The 26,580-nt window shown below is 45.1% G+C and overlaps 1 protein-coding gene across 4 annotated transcripts in view; it reads left to right on the forward strand.

Annotated features, from left to right (window-relative positions):
* Positions 1 to 26,580, forward strand: part of LOC147610115 (outer envelope pore protein 16, chloroplastic-like) — an 84,037-nt gene that overhangs the window by 42,487 nt on the left and 14,970 nt on the right. For 3 of the 4 annotated variants that reach the window (XM_086786758.1, XM_086786756.1, XM_086786759.1), the window contains exons 5-6: positions 4,656 to 4,689; positions 10,185 to 10,354. In XM_086786758.1, the coding sequence (XP_086642884.1) occupies positions 4,656 to 4,689; positions 10,185 to 10,354 (204 nt within the window). The remainder of the gene's footprint in view (positions 1 to 4,655; positions 4,690 to 10,184; positions 10,355 to 26,580) is intronic. The other variant, XM_086786760.1, reaches the window with a different exon arrangement.

The raw sequence follows: 26,580 nt of genomic DNA on the forward strand, positions 1-26,580 counted from the left end.
TAATGATGTCTCTCTGTGGTGCTGTATGTCTAGAATGAATCTCCCCAGTATGCGCTGGTCTGCTGCCTCAAAGATCTGGCGTAGGGAATGTGGCTCTCTGAATAAAATGGGATATCTCTCTTTGATGGCTGTATATGCTCTGGAAGAAGAAGAAAGCTGTATTAACGTCTTCAAAAGAAAGAGAGAGAGAGAGAAAGAAAGAAAGAAAGAAAGATTTTATTAACGTCTTCCAAAAGACCGAACTCGGCCTATGAGACAAATCGGAGTACCTGTATGGGGTATCCTCTGTCATCCCAACAAAATGAAAAAGTAGAAGAAGAAGAAGAAGAAGAAAGTTGTATTAACGTCTGCAAAAGAGAGAGAGAGAGAGAGAGAGAGTGCTAGTAATTGTTGTGTAGATGCTATGTACCAGTGAAACCCCTCGAACCCTTTTGTTGCCTCAATGCAAACCCTACTGTATGGGGTTGTGTGAGAGCAGCGTTATTCTGCAGAGTGTAGAGGTCAGAGAAGAGGTCCATACTGTACAGGCAGAGATGAGCTGGGCAGGAGGGCTTAGGCACAATGGGTTGCACACTGTATGGGCTGCCATATGGCGGTCGTACAGGTGGTGCAGGTTGTTGGCAGCCGTACAGCAGTGTACGTGCAGCACTGGGCAGCCGTGCTGTGGCACAGCGGGAGGATGGCAACAGGGCAGTGTGGGGAGGAAGGGCAGCAACCCGAATTAGCGAAACGGGGGGGAAACTTAAAAGTGCAGCTGTTTTTAGGTAAGAAACATGTGTATGTTTTTAGAAGCTTGCGTTGTTTTCTTAAAAAAAAGGGTTGGGTTTTTTTAAAAATCAAATTTTTAACACAGCATACACTAAAAGAGACCTTTTGAGAAAAAAACGTTTTGAAAGCAAACAATTTGTGGAAAACCTTTTTGAAAAAATAGGTATCAGGGAAAAGGACAGGTAATTTTTTCCTGTTTTTCTTTTACCCTTATAAATTGAAGCCCCTCTCCCATACTTGCACACAGCAAATTTCGAAACTCGGGAATCTTGATGATTTGCAGGTTGTGGGAAGATACGAACCAGTCTTGCTGGGTGATTTTTTCAGCCTTGAAACGGGAATTTTACCTTTCTTTTCTCTTCTTTCTCTCTCTTTCATGCCCATGGCATCTGCAGTGACTCAATTTTGATGATGATGTGACTGATTGTCATGAGGATCCCAGAGAGTAGGAGATGACGGAACGCGAGGAGGTTGAGGAAGTGGAAGCGGTGGAGAAAACTTCGGGAGAAGATTCAAATTTTGGGGGATCAACTCCTGCTCGTTCAGCAAGTTGTGGCGAACCCTTCTCTTGCCGTGACCCCTAGCTCGATTGCCCCTTCTTTCTCTCCAGATATCTTTGCAGGTGACGAGGAGGAGCAGATACAGGAGTTTGTTGACTCTTGATTAAATCGTTGGAACATTCACCTTGAGTTCCACCCTTTTCCAGATAACCGGAAAATTGAGATGGTTCAGGGTTTCGTGAAAGGGAAGGCTTTGATGGGTGGAGGGATATGAAGTAGAAACCTACTTTGTGGGCTGATTTTGAGGCTCTTTCTGGGCTGAATTGCTGCAGGCAGATGATGAGTTTGCTATGATCTAGAAGTTCACGGAGTTAGACTTAAAGAATATGACCTATGACACATACTTTGAATAAGTTCAGAGAACTTGTTGCTTGTGCGACACATCGATTCACACACATTGTGGGGAATGTTTATTCATGGCTTTGTCAGGGACCACAAGCTGGAGGTGAAGAAAACCAGAGCATAACTTTGGAGGATGCCAACCAGTTTTCTAAAATATTTGATGAGACGATGGCCGGCTGGAATGTCTCGTAGAATCCTTAAACCCCCACTACCTATTCAACACCCAGGCATAAACGAAAGTTTAAGCTTGGAAAGGCCATCCAAAACCAAATCGTTAACGAAGATACTTTAGAATCTTCAGGAAAGTCGAGGTTCTACTTGCCATCATGGGGGGGAACAATATCAAAAGCTTTGCGGAAGTCCACAAAGCTGCAATAGGTTGGAAGCCCACTCAGCCACATAAAAACTATCTCTTCATTGGACCATGGTGCCAGAGTGTGCGCCCAGCGGGGCGTGTCGTGACAGATTCCATCACGTATCCAAGAGATAGAAATATAGAAAAATAAGATAGAGAGAGAGGGAGAGAGAGAAGGGTTAGAGAACTTTGCACAGTACACACACATTGAGCGGGGAACAAGCCCCACCCCCTTTTAGGAATTTATTTAGGAACAATGCACCTGCTTATCAAGTTAGGACCAATACGACCAATGAATACAAAATCAAACAAATATGTCGATGTAGAATCCCAAGTCAATGACGATACCAAGGCACGAGATCTCCAATGCCGAGCACACCACAGGGTAACCCACAAGAGTCTCTCACCGGGCTAGTACTACATCCAATAACCAAATCCAAGTTCAAGTCTAGATCCAAGTCCAAGTCCAAATTCAAAAATTTCAAAGAATCCCAACAAGGTCGTATGAAAGCTGGCCGACGTTGTCGGATGACAGGTGATGCTGGCAACTGTGTTAGGCGGTAGATCATGAAGCTAGGTGGCACACATGCAGGAACAACACTTTCGATGGTGCAGCCGGGCACATGTAGTTCTGAACAGCAATAAGGCTAAGCTGTATAACACTTGGTAGATAGCAGCAACAGCTTGTGGTTCAGTTCCTGTAGACGGCTGCCAGCAGACAGGGAGTAGGTGACTAGATGCAACAACGCTGGCACAGGCATCGCTGACAGCCTGGGCGGCTGAAACTGACGGTGGCGCTGGCTGAAGCCAGCTTAGCAGGTGGCAGCACTGGTGGAGTAACAAGTGCTGGAAGGTGGTGGCAACATCGGCGCGTCCAGGCGGCGGTAATAGGTGGCGCTTCAGGAGGTGCAACCCAGCAGCATTGGCCATAACAGATGACGTTGCTGGCTGGTCACTTGGCGGCGCTGTTAGCTAGAGCTTGGCGAAGCCGGCACACAAGCAAAAGGCGGCGCAGGTTGGTTTAGAAGGCAGCACCGCCGGCAGCAGTAGGCGTGTCAGGTGGCAGCGCTCAGGCACAGCCACACAGATGGTAGAGGTGGTGCTGGCTAAAGTGCTGGTGTTGAACAAAAGTCGTAGGTGGTGCAGGGGGCACGGACCAGCAGTAGCCGGTGCAAACAGGCGGGTGGTAACAATAATCTCCAAGATTTGATGATGAAAACAATGATGATCTCCACGCTTAGTTGAAGATGAGAAAACTTCAGCCACGATGATGATCTTGGAGAGGCTCATGCTTATTTATACCCAAGGGAGTCTTGCTTTTTGCCAATAAGCTTATACATGCTTTTGCTTTGTCTTTTTCTCTTTGCTTTTTGCTCTTTTTACTTTATACAATAAAATATTACTTAAATAAGACCAGACAAGTTCTTTTATGCTTTGCTTTTCCGGCTTCAGGGCCTTGCTTTTTGACCCTAGAGCTGAATCTTATGTGTGGTCAAGCTCTATTTGTAGGCTTGACTGTGATGTGTTGTATCACGTTAGGTATGGCCATTGTGATCTTTTGCAACTTGTGGTGCCAATGAGCCCAAATCACCATAAGTATGAAGGCCACTTCATAAGACATCACCTTCGCTTTGTTGGGAAATCAGAGCTTTATGTGTGTGTGTGTACACTTTCTTATAGAGAGTTAAGTGTATTGCGTGTGTCTGCATGTGAATTGCCTCTGGGGTAGATAAGCATGCATTAAATAAGGTCAAATGGTTTGGTATTGGGAAAGGCCTTGGCTTGTACTTCATTTTACATCCAGCAATACAATACTCATTGAGTCTTGCGAACATTTGAGCACTGTAGCATTGTTTTCCTCTTCCTTTTCTCTCTCTCTTCAAACACCAATATGAAGTTCTATCCACCTTAGTCTAGTCACGGCCAGCCTTCACTCCTCTTACCCTTCAGATGGAGCGGTTTCCATGGAGTCCTCTTGAGTGGGTGAAGACTTGAGCAAGCCAGCACTCACCGAAAGAACTTCAACTTAGCACTGGAACCTGAAGATGGAGGGGCGGGAGAGGATAGCGCGCGAGAGGATAGCACGCGAGAACAAGGTGGGAGGAAGGGCTCACGGAAGGGGTGGCGGAACAGCTGGATGAAGAAATGACTGGAGAAAGAGGGCAGGGGGGGCGAAGGAAAGGTGACGGGGGGAAGGTGGAAGGCAGCAAGGAGGGGGAGTACAGGTGGAAGAGGAGGGGGGCTGATGGGCGGGAAAGGGGGGAGGGAGCAGGGGGGCGAAGGAGAGGCGGTGGGGGAAGGTGGAAGGAGGCAAGGAGGCGGTGTACGGGCAAAAGACGAGGGGGGCAGACGGACTGGAAGGGGGGCAGTGAGCAGGGGTGCGAAGGAGGCGGGCAGGGCGGGGGATCAGGAGAAGGTTGCTGCGGGGGGGGGGGGGGGGGGGGGGGGGGGGCGGGGGCGTGTGCGCAGGGGATAAGGGGAGCTTTAGCTCCAGGACTGTTTCTTGTCTATCTTGCATGTACGCTATGTTAGACTGGAAAAGTGAATGAATCATAAAGTTTAATTTATTAGCTTAGAATAAATGTTTCATTAAGTATTTGCTGATGGATTGTACATCCTACAATTGGCAGGTAAAAAAGATGGGCAAGGAAGGGCTGCACTGGGGTATGTTTTTCTGTGTGGTTATGAATGTGCATTAGCTTATTTAGAATCATATAACCAAGAGAGTATGTGACTTGTTCATGTTTACTTGAGAGTGGTTTTTTAAAAGGTTTCTGTGGGGTTATGGATGTACTTTAGCTTATTTAGAATCATATAACCAAGAGAATATGTGACTTGTTTCATGTTTACTTGAGAGGAGGTTCTTTAGGTTTCATATCTAATAGTTTGTACCTGTGTTAACTAATTAACGTCTTGCACTAAAGGATAAAGATGTACAATATGCTAAGTCAATAGATAATGGTACAAAGGGTCTGTCATTATAGATATTCGTTGTCTTATCAAGGGCCAAGGAATGAGAAAGCTAACAAGCTTTAATAGTATTTATCTGACCTATTGGTGCTATGAACATGCTAATAGAGAAAGAAGTTCAGTGGAAGACTTGTAAAAACACAATCATACATAAGTAATCTACTCTAACTGGTATTGGCCTTAAGAGCCCAATTAGTACAAACGACAGATTGGAGTACAAACGGTTTGCTTGAAAATTACAAATGATTCAAAGTAGAGAAGAAGCCGAAGTTGATGTTATTCCCCAAGTGCTGAAAAGGGTCCTATTCATACGGCAACTTGGGGTTTATTTTAGGAGTCGGCCTGTTGGAACAGTCCCATGACTGCTACCTGACCTGCTCTATGAAGACTATTTTTTGTCTTGGCTATTTAATTAGACATGATTAAGACTTATAACTGAAATTAATAAAGTGTAGAGTGGAAAGCATTGTGTATATTATATTCATGTCAAGGCCATTCTTAGATAGGTGTAAGATTACAATTGAGAGGTTGTCTCCTGAAAGAGGTGTGACTCTTGCAAGAATAGTAATGCCTTTTAGAGGATTCATGCAAGTAAATTATGTAATCAGTTGACGTTCTTTACTATCACTCCTATCTTTTTTGCATTATTTATAATGTAGTAATTATGACCTCAGCCCCTTTCATTAGAAGTAACATCACGGTTTTGGTGGCATAACACATGTTGTTGTGAGGTTTTACAAGACTTGAGCAAGTGGTAATGGCTTTGCTACCTTCTAAATAAGGAGGGGCATTTTCTTGATCCTGTTGTGTGCCGCACATAACCTCGGTCTTCTATCAGCATATACCCTGTTTTCTTCAGATGTTATGAGCTTTGAAATTTATTTTATTGGCTTCACAAGCTGAGATTATACAAAACTAGAAGGTTCATGTCAAGCTGTATTTTCTGCTAAGGGAAAAAGGGTCATGCCCCTCTAAGCAGAAAGAGGCAATTAATCATATCTCTACCTTATCCTCACTTAGAGAAGCAGAACAACATTTTGGAGCCATGAGGTGATAGGGAAGTGTGGAATATTGTATTGAATGAAATGAGTACAAATTACAAATTGATCAAGTTGAATAAGACAGTTACATGCGGAAGCTCGGAGGAACTGTACTTGTTAGTTTAAGAGACAACATTCATTTTAGATCTTCAATGCAAGAGAGTGAGGGACAGAGAAAGAAAGATTTTACTAACGTCTACCAAAGGGTCTACGAGACCAAAAAGATGTTACATATGATCCGTGTGTAGACTGGATGTCATAACATAGAAAAGAAACGACAGGACTATGTACTACTTAGGTCGTTGCGTGTACAATGCAATAATAACATGGAGACCTCAAATGGTCATGGTGGAGTAGAGCACCGAGATGTCCATCTCCCAAGGTGGTGCCTCCTATGGCGTTGGAGGATGTCTTGAATTTGGAGCTGACAGGTGGAAGGTGTGAATTTGTGATGGCGAGGGTGTTTGGCGCTCTAGAGGGAGTCGGCCCGAGCTCTGATGACTCGTTGTGTGTGAGTAGCCAAGACCTCTTGGGATCGATCATGGTACCGGTTTGTTGAGTATGTCTGGTATGATCTGTCTGGCTGGTCAGTTCTACTATCGTGTATAAAAGACGAAAAAGTGTTACAATATGTCCATCAACTTTGAAGTGACTATATCATGGAAACTCAAAAAAAAGGAAAAAACAATCGTGTAAAAGCGTATGGTACAATGATACAATGATACAATGTAATGATAGGATCAAAAGGGGTCCTTGCCATATGTGGCTGTATAGAGGGTCTCCATGTCCATTGGCTGTGGGAGCACAAGATTAGGTCTGAAACAACCCTTTGAAGGGCCTCACCCAAGGTGTATTTGTTTTTATTGTTGTAAATGGAGGACTGATCGACTTGATATGTGTTAACAGGCTTCAAGGCACACACATGAACTTGCAGAAATTTTCCCTGCGAGGAGGCTAATTTGGCTGCCCTCTTCCTTGCCGACCTTCTTTGCTTGCATTTGACTTTGCACAAGGCAGCCCTCTTGTGAGGGACTCCTCCCAAGGATCCAATACATAGACATAAAGAACATTATAGAAACCAAATAAGGCAAGCTCACCACCCAACCGTAGGTTCGCGTCCGCAAATCTCCCCTGAGTTAGGGGCTAAGGTTCCACTCCCATGAGTCCATGCTAGTCAGCCTTGGCGTCCCATACCACTAGTGCCCCTTGACAAGACTACCCGATATCCGCCATGTCCATGACAGAAGTAAGCTTGTAGGTCTTGGTGTAGACCACAATGAATCAATAATAACTCAAGACTCACTTATGTGGTGCTTATTGTTGCTATAAATAATAGTCTAGTCATAGTCTAGTCATAAATAGCTAATAACCTTGGATTTATTGAATCTGAACCTTAGCCACCTGAATCCTCCCAAAGATCACCTAATACACAGGCATAAACAAGATTAGAGAAACCAAATGAAAGGAATGCATGCAAGCTCACCACCTAACCGTAAGATTCCACTCCCTCGAGTCCATGTAGTCAGCCTACAGTTGTTTTACACTCCCTCGAGTCCATGTAGGCAGCCGGAGAGGTTATGCTTTGTGCAGCTATATTAAATGCAATGGTTACAAAGACAGTCTATAAATGGATCTACGCCTGTCCTAGATGAATATCTATCTTGTGAAGAGAGAGAGATGCTGAATGCTGATGATGACTGAAGGTTCCCTTCTCCAATGCTCAGGTCCACCCTTGAGATGCTGGCTTTCCTCTATGTAGGAGGCAGGAGATGAACTTAATGCTGACTTCTATCTGTATGTTGAATATGCTGTCTACTGTATGCTGAATGCTGCTTCTGATCCCCTGTGCTCCACAGGCTGGAAACGCTGGAGATCTATGATGCTGAGTTAGGACTGAATGATGCGATTCCTACTTATATGGGTTGTATGTTGCTGGTCGGCCAGTGTGCTGCAGTCGGCCTGCAAATCTGGAACCTCACGCCTTCATAAATGTAACATTGCTGCTGTTGGCCGGCTGTAATATCTCCACGATTGAATGATAATGCTTAGTCTGCTGCTGATCAGGCCCTGTCGGCTGGTTCCACAAGCCATGACCTGATATGCTACATGCGCTAAATGCCTTTAATACTTTACGTACTGTTGTAGGTGCTGTAGAAGCCCCATGCACTGCGGTACACGCTGTGATAAATGCTTGAATGCCTGGATAATGCTCATGAATGCCCTGCTTAATGCTTATGAATGCTAACAATGCCATGTCACCTGTACACCAACTGGGTGTGCACGTGACAGCCTTGGCGTCCCATACCATCAATGCCTGCCCACATGGGTCCTCGGCAAGTAGTATCCCCCATGTCCATGGTAGGAGTAAGCCTCTTGGTCAAGGTCCAATCCACAATATAACAATCATAATCCAAGGCTCACTTATATAGTGCTTATTATTGCTATAAGTAATAGTCCAGTCACATAAATAGCCAATAACCTTGGATTTACTAAATCTGAACCTTAGCCACCTAATCTTCCAGCTTTCCCTAATCTCAAGGCTTCCCGAACCTTGTTGCATTAGTCCCTAGCCCCAAGGGTTGGTGCTAGGTACATAACATCAGGGCTCCCCTAACCCTAGTGGATTCGTCCCTAGCCCCAAGGGTTAGTGCTAGCCTCTAATTATGTATCATTTTTCCCCACTTAAGGACATTGCCACTCTTGGAAATAAATGAAGGAGAATCTAGCGACCTGCATCAACCGTCTATGAAACCTCATAGACACGTATCAGGAAGCAGCTCAACTGAAGCTGCTATTCCTCCAACAACATAAGACTGTAGAAACAAGACAAAAAATAGAACCTTCTCAGGTCTTTGAAGAACATAAACCATCCTTCAATCCTCCAACTCCTCATGGAATTGGAAACCTGAAATCACTGAGACAAGTGACTTGCCAACTATAACATCATATCCATCCTTTCCGGATTTGGTAATTCCTTTTACCTAGGGGATATCATACCTCCCTCTCAGAGACTCCTAAACCTATCAGGCACCACAACTTTCCTTGAAGCTATCAAAGAGTCAACTCCTACCAGACATATTCTAGCTATTGCCAAAACCATATATCATAGGCAAACTCGACCACAAGCATGTACCGTTCCCAAAAAAATGGCCAATTGGAGTTGTATGCACAAAGCATAACCTCTCCGGCTGCCCATCTGACTGAGGATGATTAGAAAAACACAAGTCTGTCAAATCTCTGGATGACTTGCTGTAGGAGCATTGCAACAATCATAAGGAATTCCTCTTCTAATTGCAGCTCAATCTGGTGCACAGATTCTATCATCCCGGAACAACAACCCGTTTCGAACAAGGTATTGACTACCTCCTCCCTTACAAGTGGAATGATCCGTGAGTTTGGTTTAAATCAATGCAGCTCGCTGTGTAGACAACTGAACGAAATGCCCATCGGCCTGACATAGCCCTCTCAATGAATCATATAATTCTAACACAAAATTGGCTAAAAACTCACCCACCCAATCCTAGCAACCTGGTCCAAATTACTCTTCAGATTTCTTGGTCAAGTCTTGTCTAACTCTATCTACCGTAGATTAACTACCTCCCATAAGGATAGGACATAGCAAGGTTAGAAAATATACACACATGGAGAAAATCTACATGCTGTAGATTCTAGCGCTCCATACCAACTAGGAAACACACCATATCAAATTTCCTTGAGACTTTTAAAGCCGAGTCAAGGTGATCAATAAGATGCAATTGCTCCTTATGCGAGGAGTATGGGAGGTCGTTTCCTACGATGAAGAAGCTCCCAGAACATGAGGCACGGAATTGAAATTATGGAAGCAACACAACGAGAGAGCCATCGTGATTATAGGTCTCGGGCTTGCAGACTCATTTGTACATCATGTTGATTTCAAGTCCAGACTCCACAACAAAGGAGATGTGCAGAAAGCTGGAAGATATTTTTGCAATAAAATTACAAACTCAAAAGTATTTCTTAAGCTTAAATTTTATGATCTCAACATGAGTGATAATGAAGAATTAGGTGACCACCTGCCAAGTTGTACTAACTAGTCCAACAACTCACTAGTCTAAAGTGTGAGCTAGATGATGATGACAAAATGATAGTCCTCACAAAGTGTATATGCAGGATGTTACTCGGTTTCACAACAGTCACTTGAAGTCTTGCTTTTAGCTTCAACAACATTTGAAGACATAATGGCTTTGTTGATTGAAAAGGATTGGAGGATTAAAGAAAGAGAGCCATCCAACAACAACCTCGAGTACGATAAGGCTTTTCCAGGAGTACAAAATTGTAAGGTAAATAATAAGAAGCTGAGGTGCAGATGGTGGTCTACCTCTTAGGTAGTATGGATGAGGTAGATGGTAGCATCTTTTCTTGCGTAAGGGTCTCATCACCTACTGTCCGAAGGGGGATTGTTGGGTATTCGGAGCCTTTGTTTGTGTACCCGCATGTGTGTGTGTGTGTGTGTGTGAACAACCCGGACATGTGTGTTCAAACACTCACTTATGTGATTATGTGTGTAAGTGCATGTGAACCATCCCTTGTAGCCACTTGTGTGTGTGTGATAAGGAGTGATGTCAGGGACACTCACCATGTGTCATTGCCCCAATGTGTGTGGTGTCAAAAGATAAGGCTCCAAAAGCCTACAAAAAGCATTGTTCTCTTTGAGGCATAATCATCAATCAAAATACTATTGAGTCGTGCAATAATTGATTTCCTTTCACGTGCACAAGCTGTGGACATGGCATATTCTCAACATATAATCAGTAATCCTTGTTTAGATAGTAGGTTAGGCTTAGCTTAGGCACCATTCAGGTCAGTCGGTAGCAAATACCAATTGGTAGCAGCCAAGGGGTTCACACATGTGAAAATGTCAGCATTAAATGCTGAAAACCATCAGTCGTGGACAACATAAATAGTTCGACAACAATAAAACTGGCAGACCAGCTCTAATGGAGTCAATATAAAGCAACAGTCATCATTGTGTAAAATCACCTCTTCCCTCTTTTGGGATATGTGAGCTTAGTAGATTGTCCGAGAAGCAGAGACTCGGAACACCGAGGCAGGCAGGCTTCAGGAGAGGGCACTCCACACTAGATCATATCTTTACACTATGGGGGATCATTGAGGGGAGAGCTCACGGGCATCGGATTTATTACTGCTTTGTGGATTTCCGCAAAGCTTTTGATACCGTCCCACGGGGCAGACTTATCAGGAGACTGCAGGATATGGAAGTGCCTGCAGAGATGCTTTGGGGGATCATTACACTCTATGAGTCAGTCGCGGACAGAGTACGGGCTCTAGGAGGTGACTCAAAGATCATACACATCACTATCGTGGTGAAGTAGGGCTGCCCCTTGTCTCCTACTCTATTTGGTCTATACATTGACGAGATCTTGGATTACATAGACAGACAGGGAGGACCAAGAGCACATTTAGCAGGAGTCCTGATACCGATCCTTTTGTATGCAGATTATATCGTTCTTATTTCTGATTCACCAGAGGGGTTGCAGAGGCATTTGGATGCATTACGGGCCTTTTGTGAGGACTGGGACCTCACTGTGAACCTTGGAAAGACCAAGGTCATGATCTTTAACACCTCCTCACAGTGGAGAAGTAGATCTGCAATATAGTTACGGGCCTTTTGTGAGGACCGGGACCTCACTGTGAACTTTGGAAAGACCAAGGTCATGATCTTTAACACCTCCTCACGGTGGAGAAGTAGATCTGTAGTATAGTTAACATACAGTGGAGAGCCTGTGGAGTATGTTACCTCATATGTATACCTTGGGATCACTTTTGTTGGACCTGGGTTCTCGATGCAGAAGGCAGCTGAAGCTAGATTGATGAGGGGATATGCAGCCCTTGGCTCGCTAGAGAGACAATGCTCACAGATACAGCTTCATGAGCCGAGGACGAAGCTTTGGCTATTTGATACTCTAGTTACACTTGCACTAGTGTATGGTCCCAACTTATACCACATGAGGAGACAGAGAAGAGAGCCGACCGAGACAGATACAAAGGAGGTATATGATCGGTGGGAGCCGATGGAGAGGCCCCTAGTGGTGATGATTTCGTGCATGATTAGGAGTAAGCCATCAGTGCCACATGAGATTGTGCGGGCAAAGATGGGGGTTGCATTGGAGTGACAGAGGCTCTATTCCAGACAGAGACATACTGGCATAGGCTATGGGAGCTTCCACTAGATAGATACCCCCGGCTAGCCATGGAGTCCACGAGATAGCTGACACTCAAGGGAGATACAGAGTGCTCGCATGCACATGTAGGCACTTGGTTTCGCATGCACGGTATGCAGATGGAGGCACTCCCCCCGTTCCAATACACCATAGAGGCCCCGTCATTTGCTCTTAGCCGCACTGAGCGGAATAGGGTTATTAGGAAAGACTTTGTCAGACTGGATACTTAGAGGACATGGAGTTTACCTAGTCGTCCATTGGGGATGAAGATGGCCTTCTACAGAGATCACCTCCTATGCCTGACAGAGGATGGTTTCATCATACGCCCACGCTACATGGACACACGCCTATCTTTTGGGGTGAGATGTGCGATCGGCCAGATCTACACCTCGTCCCACTAGCTGAAAGTGGAGACTGCCAGATATGGGCCCAGGGCCAGCCACACCAGAGGAAAGGATATGCTAGCTTTGTCACATAGAGCTTGAGACAGAGGATCATTACATATGCTAATGCCCTGTATACTATGAGATTTGGGGGAGGTTCCACTGCCTCTTTCGAGCTGGGTTCAGACCACTTTCTAGGATCATGGACTTCTCCTAGAGCTCCATAGACACACGAAGTCCTTAGTGAAATCCAAATTAGCTGCACTTGCTCCAGGACCAGCACTAAGAGCTCTCACCGACTTCTTCCATAGCAGCACTCCGAGGGCCAATCCACCCATCATACCCGGACCATAGGCTAGTGTAGGAGCTTGGTTGAGAGGTGTGACACTCGATAGAGCCACTGAGTTATGCAGAGCTCGACGCGGCAGACCCCATGGCCCTTGCCCATGGCCACGCCACTACAGGAGGATTTGGGCCATCAGCTCCCATCATCGCAAGACCTTCTCGCGCCAGCTCTATTTTACCACCTTGAGCACCATGTCACAGCGGCCCATGAGGGATGTATTAGGGTGATATGAGAGCTCTCTACTCATGTACCTAGATTATATTTTATAGTTCTAGATTTTTGTTATCTTTCTTTATTACTGATTTGTACCTACCTCATGGATATGATGTAACCTTTTGGTCTCATAGCTCATTTTGGCATTTTGAAGACGTTAATACAACTTTCTTTCTTTCTTTCTCTCTCTTCTCTGTCTAATCGTTTCATTAAGCATCTAGAGGTGTTCCATAATCAGGCTTAGGGCTGGAGAGAAGAAGGTTTCCGCGCATGCAACATTTCCTCTCATTTCAATTTATCACATCTCTCACTCACTCTTTACTAATCTCATCACATTGTGTCCATTTAGGCCTCCATAGCAACCCTAATCGAGTTTACAAAACTAGGGTTTTTCCATACCAATAGATGAACATAGAATGTCTTACTACAAGATAAACGTCAAATGGAAATCAAAAGCAACAAACAAACACATCCAAGGTCCCAGAACCGTATGTTTTTCAGAGTGACCTCTCCTATCCTATCCAGTTGCACACTAGACATCGTCTAACCTTGAATATTACTGTAACCTCCAAAACCGCTTTGTCAAAGTCCAAAACTTGTTTCATTGATCCTTATTACACTACATTGATTGGATTGGGCTTCTTCTCAAAAGCTGTTGCCAGTAGGGAATTTATTCAATGTGATGGTTAACTTCATTTTCTACACATCCTCCCGCAGATCATATTCGGACGGTGCATAGCTAGCTCTCCCTTGTTTCTAGATATTTTTGAGTTAAAATATCTACCTCTTTCTTGACAAAGCACTGCTCCAGATTCCACCAACTTTTCTCCGGATTATTTTTGGCCTCCCTTTTCCTTCTGGACATCAATAGTTTGCCTTGTTGAGTGATGCATCTCTTCTATAGCTTTATTGCTTTTCACATTGGACAGAGTGTAAAGTTTCAAACATTCAAGTTCAACAGTCTAACCTTGACAACTTACAAGGCAAGGGAGCAAGCTTTTCTCTTTCTTCTCTCTCTCTCTTTCTCTGTTTGAACTTTTGGTCTTTTAAAAGTTACATATGTCACAGTCTGGACTCTGCACAGTCTCCAACAAATAGCAAAGTTTAAAACTCCTTATTCTCTCTCGACTCTGGAGTCTCTCCCCATTATATAGTAGACAAAAAAGGACTCATTTCTCTGTCATGGATAACTTTGAAAGTCTATCCAACTTGTTGCCCGAATTTGTAGAAATCATGGCTTCCTCGGGCTCAAAGCGATTGGCTTCGAATGGTACTTGGTGGGACGAGGTTGAAAGGCTAGAACGGTATTCATTGAAGGGAGGTGCAACACGATGGAAATGCAAGCACTGTAACAAAGAGAAGTCAGGAGGAGCAAACCGTGTGAGAGCACATCTATGCCATGTAAACAATGAAAAAGCACAAGTGAACAAATGCCCAGGGACAACACCTGAAATGCATAGTACCCAAGTGAAGAGGAGAAAGCATGTGCACGAAAGAAACCGGCAATTGATGCATCTTACTTCAATAGACATGGGGAAGACGTACACTTGGGAGATGGGACATCAGTATGGAGGACTTGGGCGCTTTGTATTTTCCCAGGATTCGCACCCTATGGGTGCAAGCTCTGGTGGTAAGCAGCAAAGCTTGGGAGCAGCTTGGGATCCCCGCAAGAAAGAGAGGGTAGAGATGCAATTGTTGCAAGGTTCTTTTATCATGATCATGTAGCATTTAATGTTGCCAGGTCTCCATATTTCATTGAAATGGTCCAGGAGATTGCACGGTACGGCCCAACATACAAGCCTCCTTCGTATGAGACACTACCTACCACCTTGTTGAAAAGGAGAAAGCTCCAATTGAATGTGCTTTAGAGTCTGTGCATGAAAGTTGGGCAAAGAATGGTGTGTCACTTATTGGAGATGGTTGGAGTGACACTCGAAAAAGGTCCATTCATGGCACGGTTGCTTATTCTCGAGGTAGAATGCAATTCATTTCCTCACATGATGCTTCTGGGACTGGAAAAACTGTAGATCAGCTTGTGTAAGAGTGGGCCGAAGGTATTGAGAAATTTGAACCACAGAATGTTATTCAGTTCTCAGCTGATGTTGAGGCAACAAATAGAGCAGCTGGTCTGAAGCTTGAAGACAGGTATCCGCATATCACATTTAGTCCATGCTTTACTCATTGTTTGAGCAACTTACTGAAGGATGTTGGCACCTTGCCATGGGTTGATTCACACATTCAAAAAGGCAAGGAGATAATAAGCTTCATTCAAAACCATCAGTTTATTTTGAATGAATTCCGCAAGAGATCGCCCAAAAAGGATCTCTTGAAGTACTCTGAGATACGCTTTGGTTATAACTTTCTCATGATGAAGAGGTTATCCAAAGTGTACTTCCCTTTGAAGTAGTTGGTTGTATGCAATGAGTGGATGGGATGGGCTCTTTCTTGGTCAAGAGCCGGCATAGAGGTTGCAAGAACTATACAAGACTTCACATTTTGGGATCATGCGCTTGATGCGGATTGCAGACGGACGGGAGCCATGCGTTTGGCAAGGTGTATGAGGGGTCTGACCGAATGATTAAGAAAATAGGGGAAATGGGCTTGTCTGATGAGAAATATGCAGAGACTCGAGAATTATGTGAAACATGATGGAATGGTTATCATTCTTCTATGCATGTTGCTGTGTATGTCTTGGATCCCAAGTTCCAAGGATGTGGACAAGAGGCCGATGATGAGGTGATGGATGGTTGGGAGACAGTGCTTTCTAGGCAGGTTTGTTATGCAGATATATGAAGGTTGGTGAAAGACCAACTTGGATTTTAACGCAGCAAGTTGGGAAGGTTTGGATCGGCCGATGCATAGAGAGACAGGTTTAAGATAGGGGCTGCTTTATGGTGGGAGGATTATGGGGCTCGTACACCAGAGCTTCAATCATTGGCAGTAAGGATCTTGTCTCAAGGTGCAAGCTCCTCTCCGATTGAGCAACTATGGAGTGTGTTCGACCATGTTGCATCCAAGAAGAGGAAGAAATTTGGGACAAAACAAGTCAATGACTTGATGTTTGTAAGTGCTAATTTGCGCTTGCTTGGTGATATGGCTTCTCCCAAACCAGAGAAGTTTATATTGCTTGATGAGGAGTCCTCGGATGATGAGGAGACACATGGACTTGCAGATCTTGGTCAGGATGGGGTTGAAGATTTGGATGCTGTAGATGTTGGTCTTGATGATATGGCTTTCTTGGATGACATAGATGATAGTCTCCTTGATGGCCTCATTGGCAGTAGCTATGCATGATATCTCCTTACTATTTGAATGTCACCTTGAGACTAGGACTCTGGACTTGGGTTGTTTCTTCTATCTAGGCTGTGGGCCACATTTTGTGCCTTTTGTCACTTATGTCATGTGTGATGTGGGCTAATTTATTTTGACTTGTGAGATCTGTTCAGTGTTAGTATCTAGCCATGCAAATTGTGTGGTGCACTAGACTTTAGTGTGTCTCTAATTTGGTTACATAAATGAGCATTGTATGTTATTGTCATTTCTAGGAATTATCTAGGTCGTTCCCCGTTTCGGTTCCCCCTCGTTCTTGTTTCCCCCTTTTCCCGTTCTCGTTCCCCTGGTGGTGCTTTCATTCCGTTCTCGTTCCTTTTCCGTTGCTATTATGGTATAAAGGCCCCAAATCTGATGTATCAAATTCAGCTTTCAAATCAGCCTTGAAATCTGAAATTTCTTCTTCACGAGTCCCTGTTATGAGCATGTCATCTACATACAAAATGACTATGAGAATATTGGCACGAGTTTTCTTGACATACAAGCTGGTTTCAACTGGACTATTCATAGAACCCTGGCTGGTCAAATGAGCATGTATCTATTCACATACAAGGTGGTTTAAACTGGACTATTCACATATAACCGTGGCTGGTCAAATGAGCATGTATCTTATCATACCAAGCTCTTGGAGCTTGCATCAAACGAGACAATGCTTTGTGTAACCTAGATACTTTATGCTCCTCGCTAGGAACTTCAAAACCAATGGGCTGATTTTACGATACTTCCTCTTGCAAATCCCCATTCTAGAATGCACTCTTGATATCTAGCTGATGCAGTTTCCATCCTTTACGTGCAGCCAATGTAATCACTGAACGGATCATAGTAGTAGGAGCAAAAGTCTCCTGATAATCTATTCCCTTTTTTTGAAAATAGCCTTTAGCCACAAGTTTTTTTTGCGTTGTACCTTTCAATGATACCATCAGACTTCCTTTTGACTTTATACACCCACTTTGTTCCAATGACATTCTTGCCCTTTGGCAAGTCCACAAGATCCCATGTATTATTCTTCATGATAGAAGCAATCTCATGTTGCATGGCCTGCACCACCTAGTGCTCATTCTCGTGTGCTTCTTCATAAGAAGAAGGTTCTAATGAATCAAAGATAACCCCCATGGCAAATGTAGACTCCCCATGCTGTACATTCAATGCATGGTTGGAACTGGCCCTTGTTCTTCCTGTTAGTGGAGCTGAAATTTTGCTATCGTGTAAGGTTTTCAACAACCATCTAGGCACAGATTCGCCTCCATAAATGGCTGTTTGCTCTTCCCTAACAACATCTTCAATCTCTTCCATAGAAGGGGGCTGATTTCCTGGCTGTTCCATATGTCTTACATCTTGTTCAACGTGAGGCATATGCTGAATAGGGGCTGGCTGAATTGAATCCCCACTACGTCTTCAAACCTTTTGTTGGACACCTGTTGAACGCATGGGTTGCACACATGATGGCTTCCATCCAAAAAGTATGAGGCAACTTTTGTGCTTTCACCATACATGTGATACACCTAGAGGTGGTCTGTTAGGCGAACCACCATTCCGGCAGCGGCAACGGCGAAGGCGGGTGATGTGGCAATGGCACTCGACCAGCCCCATCCAACCAGACGAGCGAGTGCGTGCGTTTACCTCTACGCGTGTTCACGTGTGGTGTGACCCTCCTATACACTTGGTCATCCTTTGGTGGTGGACTGGGTTTTGAGGGCTACCTCTGTAAGGTGTGTTGTATTAAAGCTTGTGCTATAACTATTTGGCTTATGTGAGCCAGGCGAATCACTGGCAAGAGGGGATTGAGCAGGACCGAAAAGCAAAAGTTGCTTTTTCAGAAAACAACTCTAGAGCCAAAAGCAAGGCCCTAAAGCTGGAAAAGCAAAGCACAAAAGCCCTTGGCAAAAGTCTAAAGTTGGAAAAGCCAACCACAAAAGCACTTGGGAAGAGTTGGCCTTATTTGAATAATATTTTATTGTAAAAAGTGAAAAAGAGAAAAACAAAGTAAAAGGTGAAACAAAAGCATAGCTACCTTGGGTAAAAAGTTGGACTCTCACAAGTATAAAACAAGCATGAACATCTCTCCTCCCATCATCATTGAAGCGTGAAATTCCTTGTCGTCGCCTTGCTGCTGAACTGGTCGTACACTAAACGGATCCATATAGTTCGTTCGAACTATACGGCACTGTTGTTCTGCACCAACTGGTTGCTGCCGTGTTGCCACGTGGATCTGTTCTGGTCCGTACACATCCGTACGGCCTAAAAAAGAAACTATACGGCCTTTTTTTGGGTTGTTTCTATTCTTCCGGATTGGGCGTCTAATCTGCTGCCGGACATCATAAACTATCATCTACACTTATCACTTGTGTACCTCATTTACAAGCTTGCAGTACGTTGGATGTCTTGCGAGAAGATCAAACTTGTGGAGAATTTGCGCGTTTGCTCAAGTTTTGGGCAAATTTCCCCTTACTAGCCGGATGAGGGATCTTGTAGGCCATCCCCATGGTGTGCTTGGCAACAGGATCTTGTGCCTCGACATCGAGGACGACATTGGTTTCTACATCGGCATGTTTGTTCACTGTATTCTACCTAGACCACATCGTAGAGCTAGAATGCTTTGAGGTCCAGCTCTACCATGTGGTCCCAAACGGCGCCGAAGAGGCATGAAATTCGAATTATGCATGGACAAATGTGTGGCAAGCAACCCGGATCTTTCTTGTTGTGTTCAGATGCGATTCGGACTCATTTCGGATCCGAAACTCTGTTATGGCGATTTTGCACTATCTTCGCCGGGACCCAACTTTGACGTGTTGGGAGAATTGATTGTGATGTCCAAATCCATGCACGGAGTGATGTGGACATAGAGCAACTTCCCTAGCGGGGAGCTATTGCAGGCCTGGTTGTGGAGACGAGACGGCAGAAGTTGTGATGGCAATGGAGAGGAGGAGCAAAGCCACAAGGATTTTGGGCCTTTGCCACGTAAGCCCAAGAGTGGGCTGAGTGCCGCTTGTTGTGGTTGCCACTGGCTGGGCACTCCACACTAGTGCCGCCCAGTCAGCCTCTGTGCACTAGCGCCACCAAGGGGGGCTGAGCGGAGGGGCGGTAAGATCTCGCAAGGGCAGGCGAACATAGGAGGTTGAACGCAGGCAGCTCCAAGCAGTTCGACTGGTGGCTTCAGGAGAGGCCAGCTCTGATGCCAAATGTTGGAAAGCCACAAAGAGAGAAAGAAAGAAAGAAGAAAGTTATATTAGCGTCTACGGAAGATCCCAAGGGCCTATGAGACCAAATGTAATACAATGGTACTATGGATATATTGAGCCATAGAAAACTGAAAGAAAAAGTAAAATGAAAACAGTTGACAGTACATGTGATCAACAGATGATCATGTGTAGAGTGAGATATGCTGAGAGAGAGAGAGAGAGAGGGTGTTAGGGTTTCAGCTTAGCCACATAGAGAGATGGAGATAGATAGAGTATACATATTTGAGAGTGAGAATCAGTGGAGGTGATGGAGACAACCATCCACATATATCCATCCATGATAATAATATGAAAGTACAAAGCAATAGATAGAATTTGCTTTCACATTGGATATCCAAGGGGAAAAACTACATGGGAAAAAGTGCCCTTGGTTAGGTCCTGTTCACACGTAACAATACCATAAGTGTGCATTTGCCTTCAATCACGTCTTCTCTCTCTTCACGCTGATCTAGGTTCATGTCGTTGATCCACGATCACGTCTTCTCATCACTTTGTGCTGGACCTTTTGCCGGGCTTGTATCGGCTAGGTACATTGATTGATCCGGAATTTCTTATGGGCCGGAAGTGATAAGAGGCTAGCTAGGGCCAAGGTGGCATGGAGAGTGATTATTGAGCCTCGTCGCAGAGGGGGGCTAGGCCTCATTGACCCGGCTATTTAGAGCCGCGCCCTGTTGGGCAAGTTGATTGTTAGAGGCCTCCTTCCCGGTGGTGAACCCTAGAAGGATTTTCTGCTGGCTCGGATTTCAGCCCACACTCCGAGTCCTGGGGGTCCTTGGCTGTAGAGTACACGATGGATCTTCACACAGATGTGAGCCCGTGATTTTAGCGTGGCTTTTGAGGACAAATTTGCAGCCACCTTACTTCGTGCTTGGGTGCACCTCAGGCCCGCTCTTAGACAGATAGCTCTAGTTACATCAGAGGAGCGGCTTCGGTAGCCTTTGGTTTGGAACCCCTTGATCTGTTTACCTAGTGGCCACATGCTAGGGACCCAACCGCACGTTTCTTGGGGCGCCTTGAGCATGGGACCAGCTAGGTCTCTTGGAGATTGGATCGCCCACATGCAATTACCCCCAGAGGTGCAGGAGAGAGGCCTGACGACAGGGATCCCAAGCAGAGATAGGCTCAGCATCGGCATCGACTCCGCTATCCCTCATGAGTGGCTGACTCCCCCAAACCCGACTCCCCTAGTGTGGCTAGGGGTGTTTATCCGGCACGATATGCTAGTGGCGGTCCACGTAGCAGATGAGGACAGTGGTCTGCTCACTTTCTCTATTGGATCCCATGGTAGATTGGAGAGATTTGAGCTTCCTTTGGAGGATTTTATTAGCTACACGTTATAGAGGGTGAGGGTGATTGGTTTTCGGGCACGGGAATGGTATATTGATCCGGCACCGGCCAAGGTGGCAAGGGAGATTATGGCGGCTACGGATATGGGAGTGCCGCCCTCTCAGGCGCTTGCAGTGGGATCCAAGAGAGTGGACTTGGCATGATCCAGTGGATCGGGAAGAGACTCTGGATGCCTCCTTCTTTGCATATACTACGCGGCTAGGTCGTAGAATCCAGATGCCCAAGATAGATGGCACACCGGCAATAGGCAACACGTTGGGCCTCTCATAGCGTTTCCTTTCAGATTTCTAAAAGAGACTGTGGAATAGCTGTCGGCCAAGAACTATGAACTCATGGAAGGGTCATAACCCTGGTGAGTGTCGCATGAAATCATGGAAGGGCAGTTGCCCTGGTGAGTAAAGCCTTGTGGAAGGGGAAACCCTGGCGAGCATGTTCATTCATGGAAGGGTGGCTCTGTGAACTCATGAAAGGGTCGTAACCCTGGTGAGGGTTGCGTGAACTCCTGGAAGGGTAGTTGCCCTGGTGAGTGAAGCCTCGTGGAAGGAGAAACCGTGGCGAGAAAGTATGGTTTCATGGAAGGGTTGTTGCTTTGGTGAACCATATGGCTTGGACATGCGTATGGATCATAGGGATAGTGCCCTTATGCAGTCCAATGGCATGACAAGATGTTTTGTGGCTATGTATGTTGCTTCTTTATTTTTGCAGGTACTTAAAGCTACTTCTGGATTTATGGATATTTGGGACACACTTGGCTCTTGTGCATGTGTCTAGTTATTATCAGGTTCATGGATTTATGGATGTTGGGACACGGTTGGCTCTTGTGCCTGTCTATTGATTATTTGGTTTATGGATTTATGGATATTTTGCGACACAGTTGGCTCTTGTGCCTGTGTCTAGTTATGATCTGGTTTATGGAATTATGGATTTTTAGGACATAGTTGGCTCTTGTGCGTGTGTCTGGTGAGGTCTGGTTATTATCGGAGTTGTTGACTCAGGATATGGATAAAGTTTGTTTCTTGATACGATTGGCTCTTATCTAGTGTCGGATCGTGGATCTGGATTTATGGCTTTAATGTCGGAATTATGAAATATCATGGATTTGCAGTGCATCTGCTATACTTGAAGGATATCTTAGTGGTATCATGTTTATACAATTGCGGACAACCGCTTTATAAGACGGAGGGATGTCATCATTTGGTCCCTTCATCAATCTTGACCAGTGTGTCACACACCGAGCGGAACCAAGGTGTGAACGAGGATTTTCCACAGAAGAAAGCTACATCATTTTACTGGCATGGTTTGGCTTGAAAGATGGCCATACAACATGAGCAGCATGGGATTTTATTCATCAAAGTGACTTATAATATTTATAAGTCACATATCATATTATTATTTTGGGCATGGACAGGTGGACAAAAGAAGGTGCCTAGCTGAAACTTGGGTAGCAAGCCAAGAAAAAGCATAAAGTTGATATTTCTGGACCCAAACTTGGAGTACAAGCCAAGGAAAGCATAAAGTGGATATTTTGGGCTAGTTCAACCACTTTTAGCCAAAAAGGGAAAGCACTTTTATAATAGAGCTACTCAACTTCATTAAAAGCATGGATTTGGGCTATTTTGAGGGGCGCATCCCTCTTGGAGTTTTCCCTCTCTCTTTCCTGCTGGTGGACTGCAATCTTCTCTCTCCTCCCATGCACAGAAACTGGCGGACTACAGTATTTTCTCTCTCCTCTTTTGCACTGGCCGTACAGCAGCTATTGATGTTCTCTCTCTCTTGCGCTGGCCGTACAGGGCACGGCAGGCTGTACAGCTCTCTTTCTCTCTCTTTGCACAGGCCCTACTGTGGTTGTGCAGGTTTCATACATGTGAGATATCCCTAGGGCTGGTTTGAGGCCTGTTTTGGGACTGTTTTGGAGCTGTTTTCCAAGATTGATTTGAGAGTTCTTCTAGGACTGTTAATGGCTCGGTTTTGGGGCTGTTTTGGCTGGAGGTTCGGGGCTGTTTTGGGCTATGTACCGGACTGTTTTGGCTGATTAATGGAGGTTTTTTTGGGCTTGATTTGAGGCTCTATTTTGGGACTGTTTTTAAACATTTTGCTTCTTTAAGCTCAGATGAGAAGTTGGATGGTACCAACTACTCCTTACAGCCTTTTATCCTTAAGAACATGCAAACTGGTCTCACAAGGCCAGCTAGTAGACAAACACCTATTAGTCCACCGAGGATGCAAGTAGATGAAGTAGCTAGGGATGCACTTGCAATGGGCTTCAACAAAAAACTTAAGCGATTTCATAGACTGGATGCTCAAATTTTGAGCTTGATTACTTTTTTAGTCACAACAAAGAGAGCATTGTGCCACAACAAAGAGAGCAAAGGATGCATAGGAGATCTTGGAAAATACGTATTTGGTCAAAACATTGGTTAGGTGTTTTACCTTCAAAGAGAAATTGATTATGTAAAGATGCTAGAAGGAGAATCAGTGGTTGATTATGTCACTGAGAGTGGAAATTGTTCAAGTCAAGAGCTTACCTTAGCCCTTCCGAATCATGTGTCGCTGGTCCTTGCCTTCGAGCCGCAAATGCAACTTCCCAATGTAGGTGCGTTAGCTCGTTCGTCGCGTCCTCACTCCGTTGTCATAGTGGAATGCTCCTTGCCAATGGGAGGAAGGGAGAGCTCTTTTCACCTAGATAGAGGCAACTAGAGATGGTCCTTTGCGAGCTCACATAGCGAGGGAAGAAGAAGAAGTCTATTCAAACAAGCGTCCTTCTTATTGTCAATCAGGACTTATATACAAGTGCCTAGTCTTCACACTACTAGGTGACCAAACTTAAAAATGGTCCGGTCTCTATTACTAGTCTTAAGCAAAAATATACACAAAGTCCTTAGACTTTCCCTATTCAACATTAAGCATAAGGTAAGACTGCATTATATGTTCTAGCGCGGTCTTACAAAAGATAAGTGTCCATTTAAGCAGGTAAGATGGCAAAGCGCCTTACGATAGTTTATGCAAGTGTTAACCTCTATTACTAGGCTTAAGGAAATATGTACACGAAGTCATTAGACTTTTCCTATTTGACATTAAGCACAAGGTCTCGCTTCATATGTTCTACCATCGTCTTACAAAAGGTAAGTGCCTATTCGAGCGGGTAAGATGGCAAAGTGCCTTACGATAGGTCGGGTGGGTGAAACTAGTTAACCCACAGGGTGGTTAACATACCTCTCTTTCTAATGGTGTGTCCTTGCATCACCCAAGTCGGTGGTGAAGCTAGTGCTAAGTGAAAAGGTGTGAATAGTCCAAGAAATGCCATGCAAGGCTAAGAGGTATGATTCAGGGCCGATCCACAATCGGATGCAGGACATATTGGTGCAAGCTTTGGGTAGCCCTGATGGTAGGCACCTTGTCGAGGTGGCATAAAAGGTATAAGTGATGTCTGCTTCTGTTGTGGAAATGGCTGGGACCCTTCAAAATTAGATAGTACACTATGATTGGCGGAATGAGCACCTAGACTAACATAGAATGATTTGCATGGATAGATGGCGATCACGATCTTCTTGGCACGACACGATATTATACCCTGATCTCAGAGTGTGATGCCTAGAGATTGGGCTTCTTCGTGGTGAACACATCGGCCAGGGCGAAGCTTTGTTGGTGTTGAATTCAAGTCCAAGCAGAGGCTATATGCATTCAAGCTCTTTGGGGATACCTGCAAGGTTGAGGGTTCTCGAGGCGATGGGTCATACCATGAGCCATTGAAACCGGCCTCTGGTAGAAACCAAAGTGCGGTAGACTAGCAGTCACCTATCCAATTGTAGTCCAGACAATTAACAAATGAACAAGAGCTAGAATGCTCCAGAACAAAAAGGAAAACGACACCTGTTGGCCCCAAAGCTTGGTGCCCCTTTCGGTATTTCTTATTCAATCTCAATGGAAAAGTTTAACTGAGTACAACAAAGCCAGTCAAGGAAAATAAACCTACATGTCCAATCTGGCAACCCTCAAGACCTCTTAGCATAGAGGATATACATATAGATTTGTGTCCCACAAAAGCAACACACTGCTGTCTCCTCTAATCAACCAAGACAATGCAACAGGGAAGCCTTGAGCACGCATCTGGTTGTTCCATGATCATAGCTTCAAACTCAGCCAAAGAATAAATCCACCATCCAACTCTGTTTCCACCCTTCACACTGCCACACCCCTCCTCTCACAAAGGGCCAGAAGAAACCACTCTGAAGCGGTCGTAAGCCAGTGGAAAGAGAGAGAAAGATATTCAGCAGATTCACTATTGTCCCTCAGTCCAATCCTCTTCAAAAACACCAGCTCTCAGAGTATAGAGTATGCTGTCCTGAATTTGCAGCCACCCTCCTTTGCCCTCGAGAGCTCACACAAGGGGAAGAGAAGAAGAGAGAGAGCGAGAGAGAGAGAGAGAGAGAGAGAGAGAGAGAGAGAGAGAGAGAGAGAGAGAGAGAGAAAAGAAGGGTTCAGCTTGCACCAGCTGCCCTGTACGGTTCACCAGCCGGCCAACTGACCAACAGCCACCTATCAGCAGCCACCTGTAACTGTTGGCTTGCACTGCGTGTACCCGCCTGCGTCAAAAAAACTACAGCCGCTTGTACCTGTCCGTACACCAGTCTGTACCTGCAGATGCATGCGTCAGCAAAACTGCAACAGTCGCTTGTACCTGTCCGTACCAATCTGTACCTGCAACCGCCTGCGTCAGCAAAATTGCATCAGCCGCCTGTACGTGTCCGTACCAATATGTACTTGCAGTTGCTGTACTGTACGGCTCTATCATGGCTAACAGTAATAATGACCTCTTTTTTTGGAATGCTATCTCAAGAGGACAAGCTCAATGGGGACAACTACCCTATGTGGGCTTATATGATGCGTCATGTTTTGGTCACCAAAAATGTATGGCTGTATGTGGATGGCACTGAGGAGCGTCCTCTTGGACCTGCTCCAGCGGAAGGTGAAGTGATTCCCGCTCATCCTCTTGCAGGTCCACCTCCTCGTCTTCCTCCTACTCAGCAGCAGCGTACTTGGGATGCTAGGGATGCTCAGGCCCATGCATTGATTGCTCTCTCATGCCGCATGCATATCATTCCGCACATTCGTTCTTGCACCATTGCAAAGGGTGCTTGGGATACCTTGGCGGCGTTCTATTCAGGTCGCAATGAGGCGGTGTAGCTTACCTTCCGAGCAAGCTTGAGACTGACCGCATGCTTGAAGGTGACTCTATCGATTTGTACCTTACGCATGTGAAGGACCTACGAGAGCAGCTCATTAACATTGATGAGGTCTTGACAGATAGCTATCTTGTTCAGACAGTTTTGCGCAACTTGCGTGACTCCTATCAGACATTTGGCACCACTTTGCGGTTGTTGGCTGGTAATGCACCTAATGTGGTCACTTTTGACAACCTTGTGACTCTCTTGCTCAGTGAAGAGCAATCTCGTTCCAACAGGAACA

This window comes from Cibotium barometz, chromosome 50 (genome assembly GCF_041138505.1).
Source record: "Cibotium barometz isolate CiBa-2024 chromosome 50, ASM4113850v1, whole genome shotgun sequence".
NCBI lineage: Eukaryota > Viridiplantae > Streptophyta > Polypodiopsida > Cyatheales > Cibotiaceae > Cibotium > Cibotium barometz.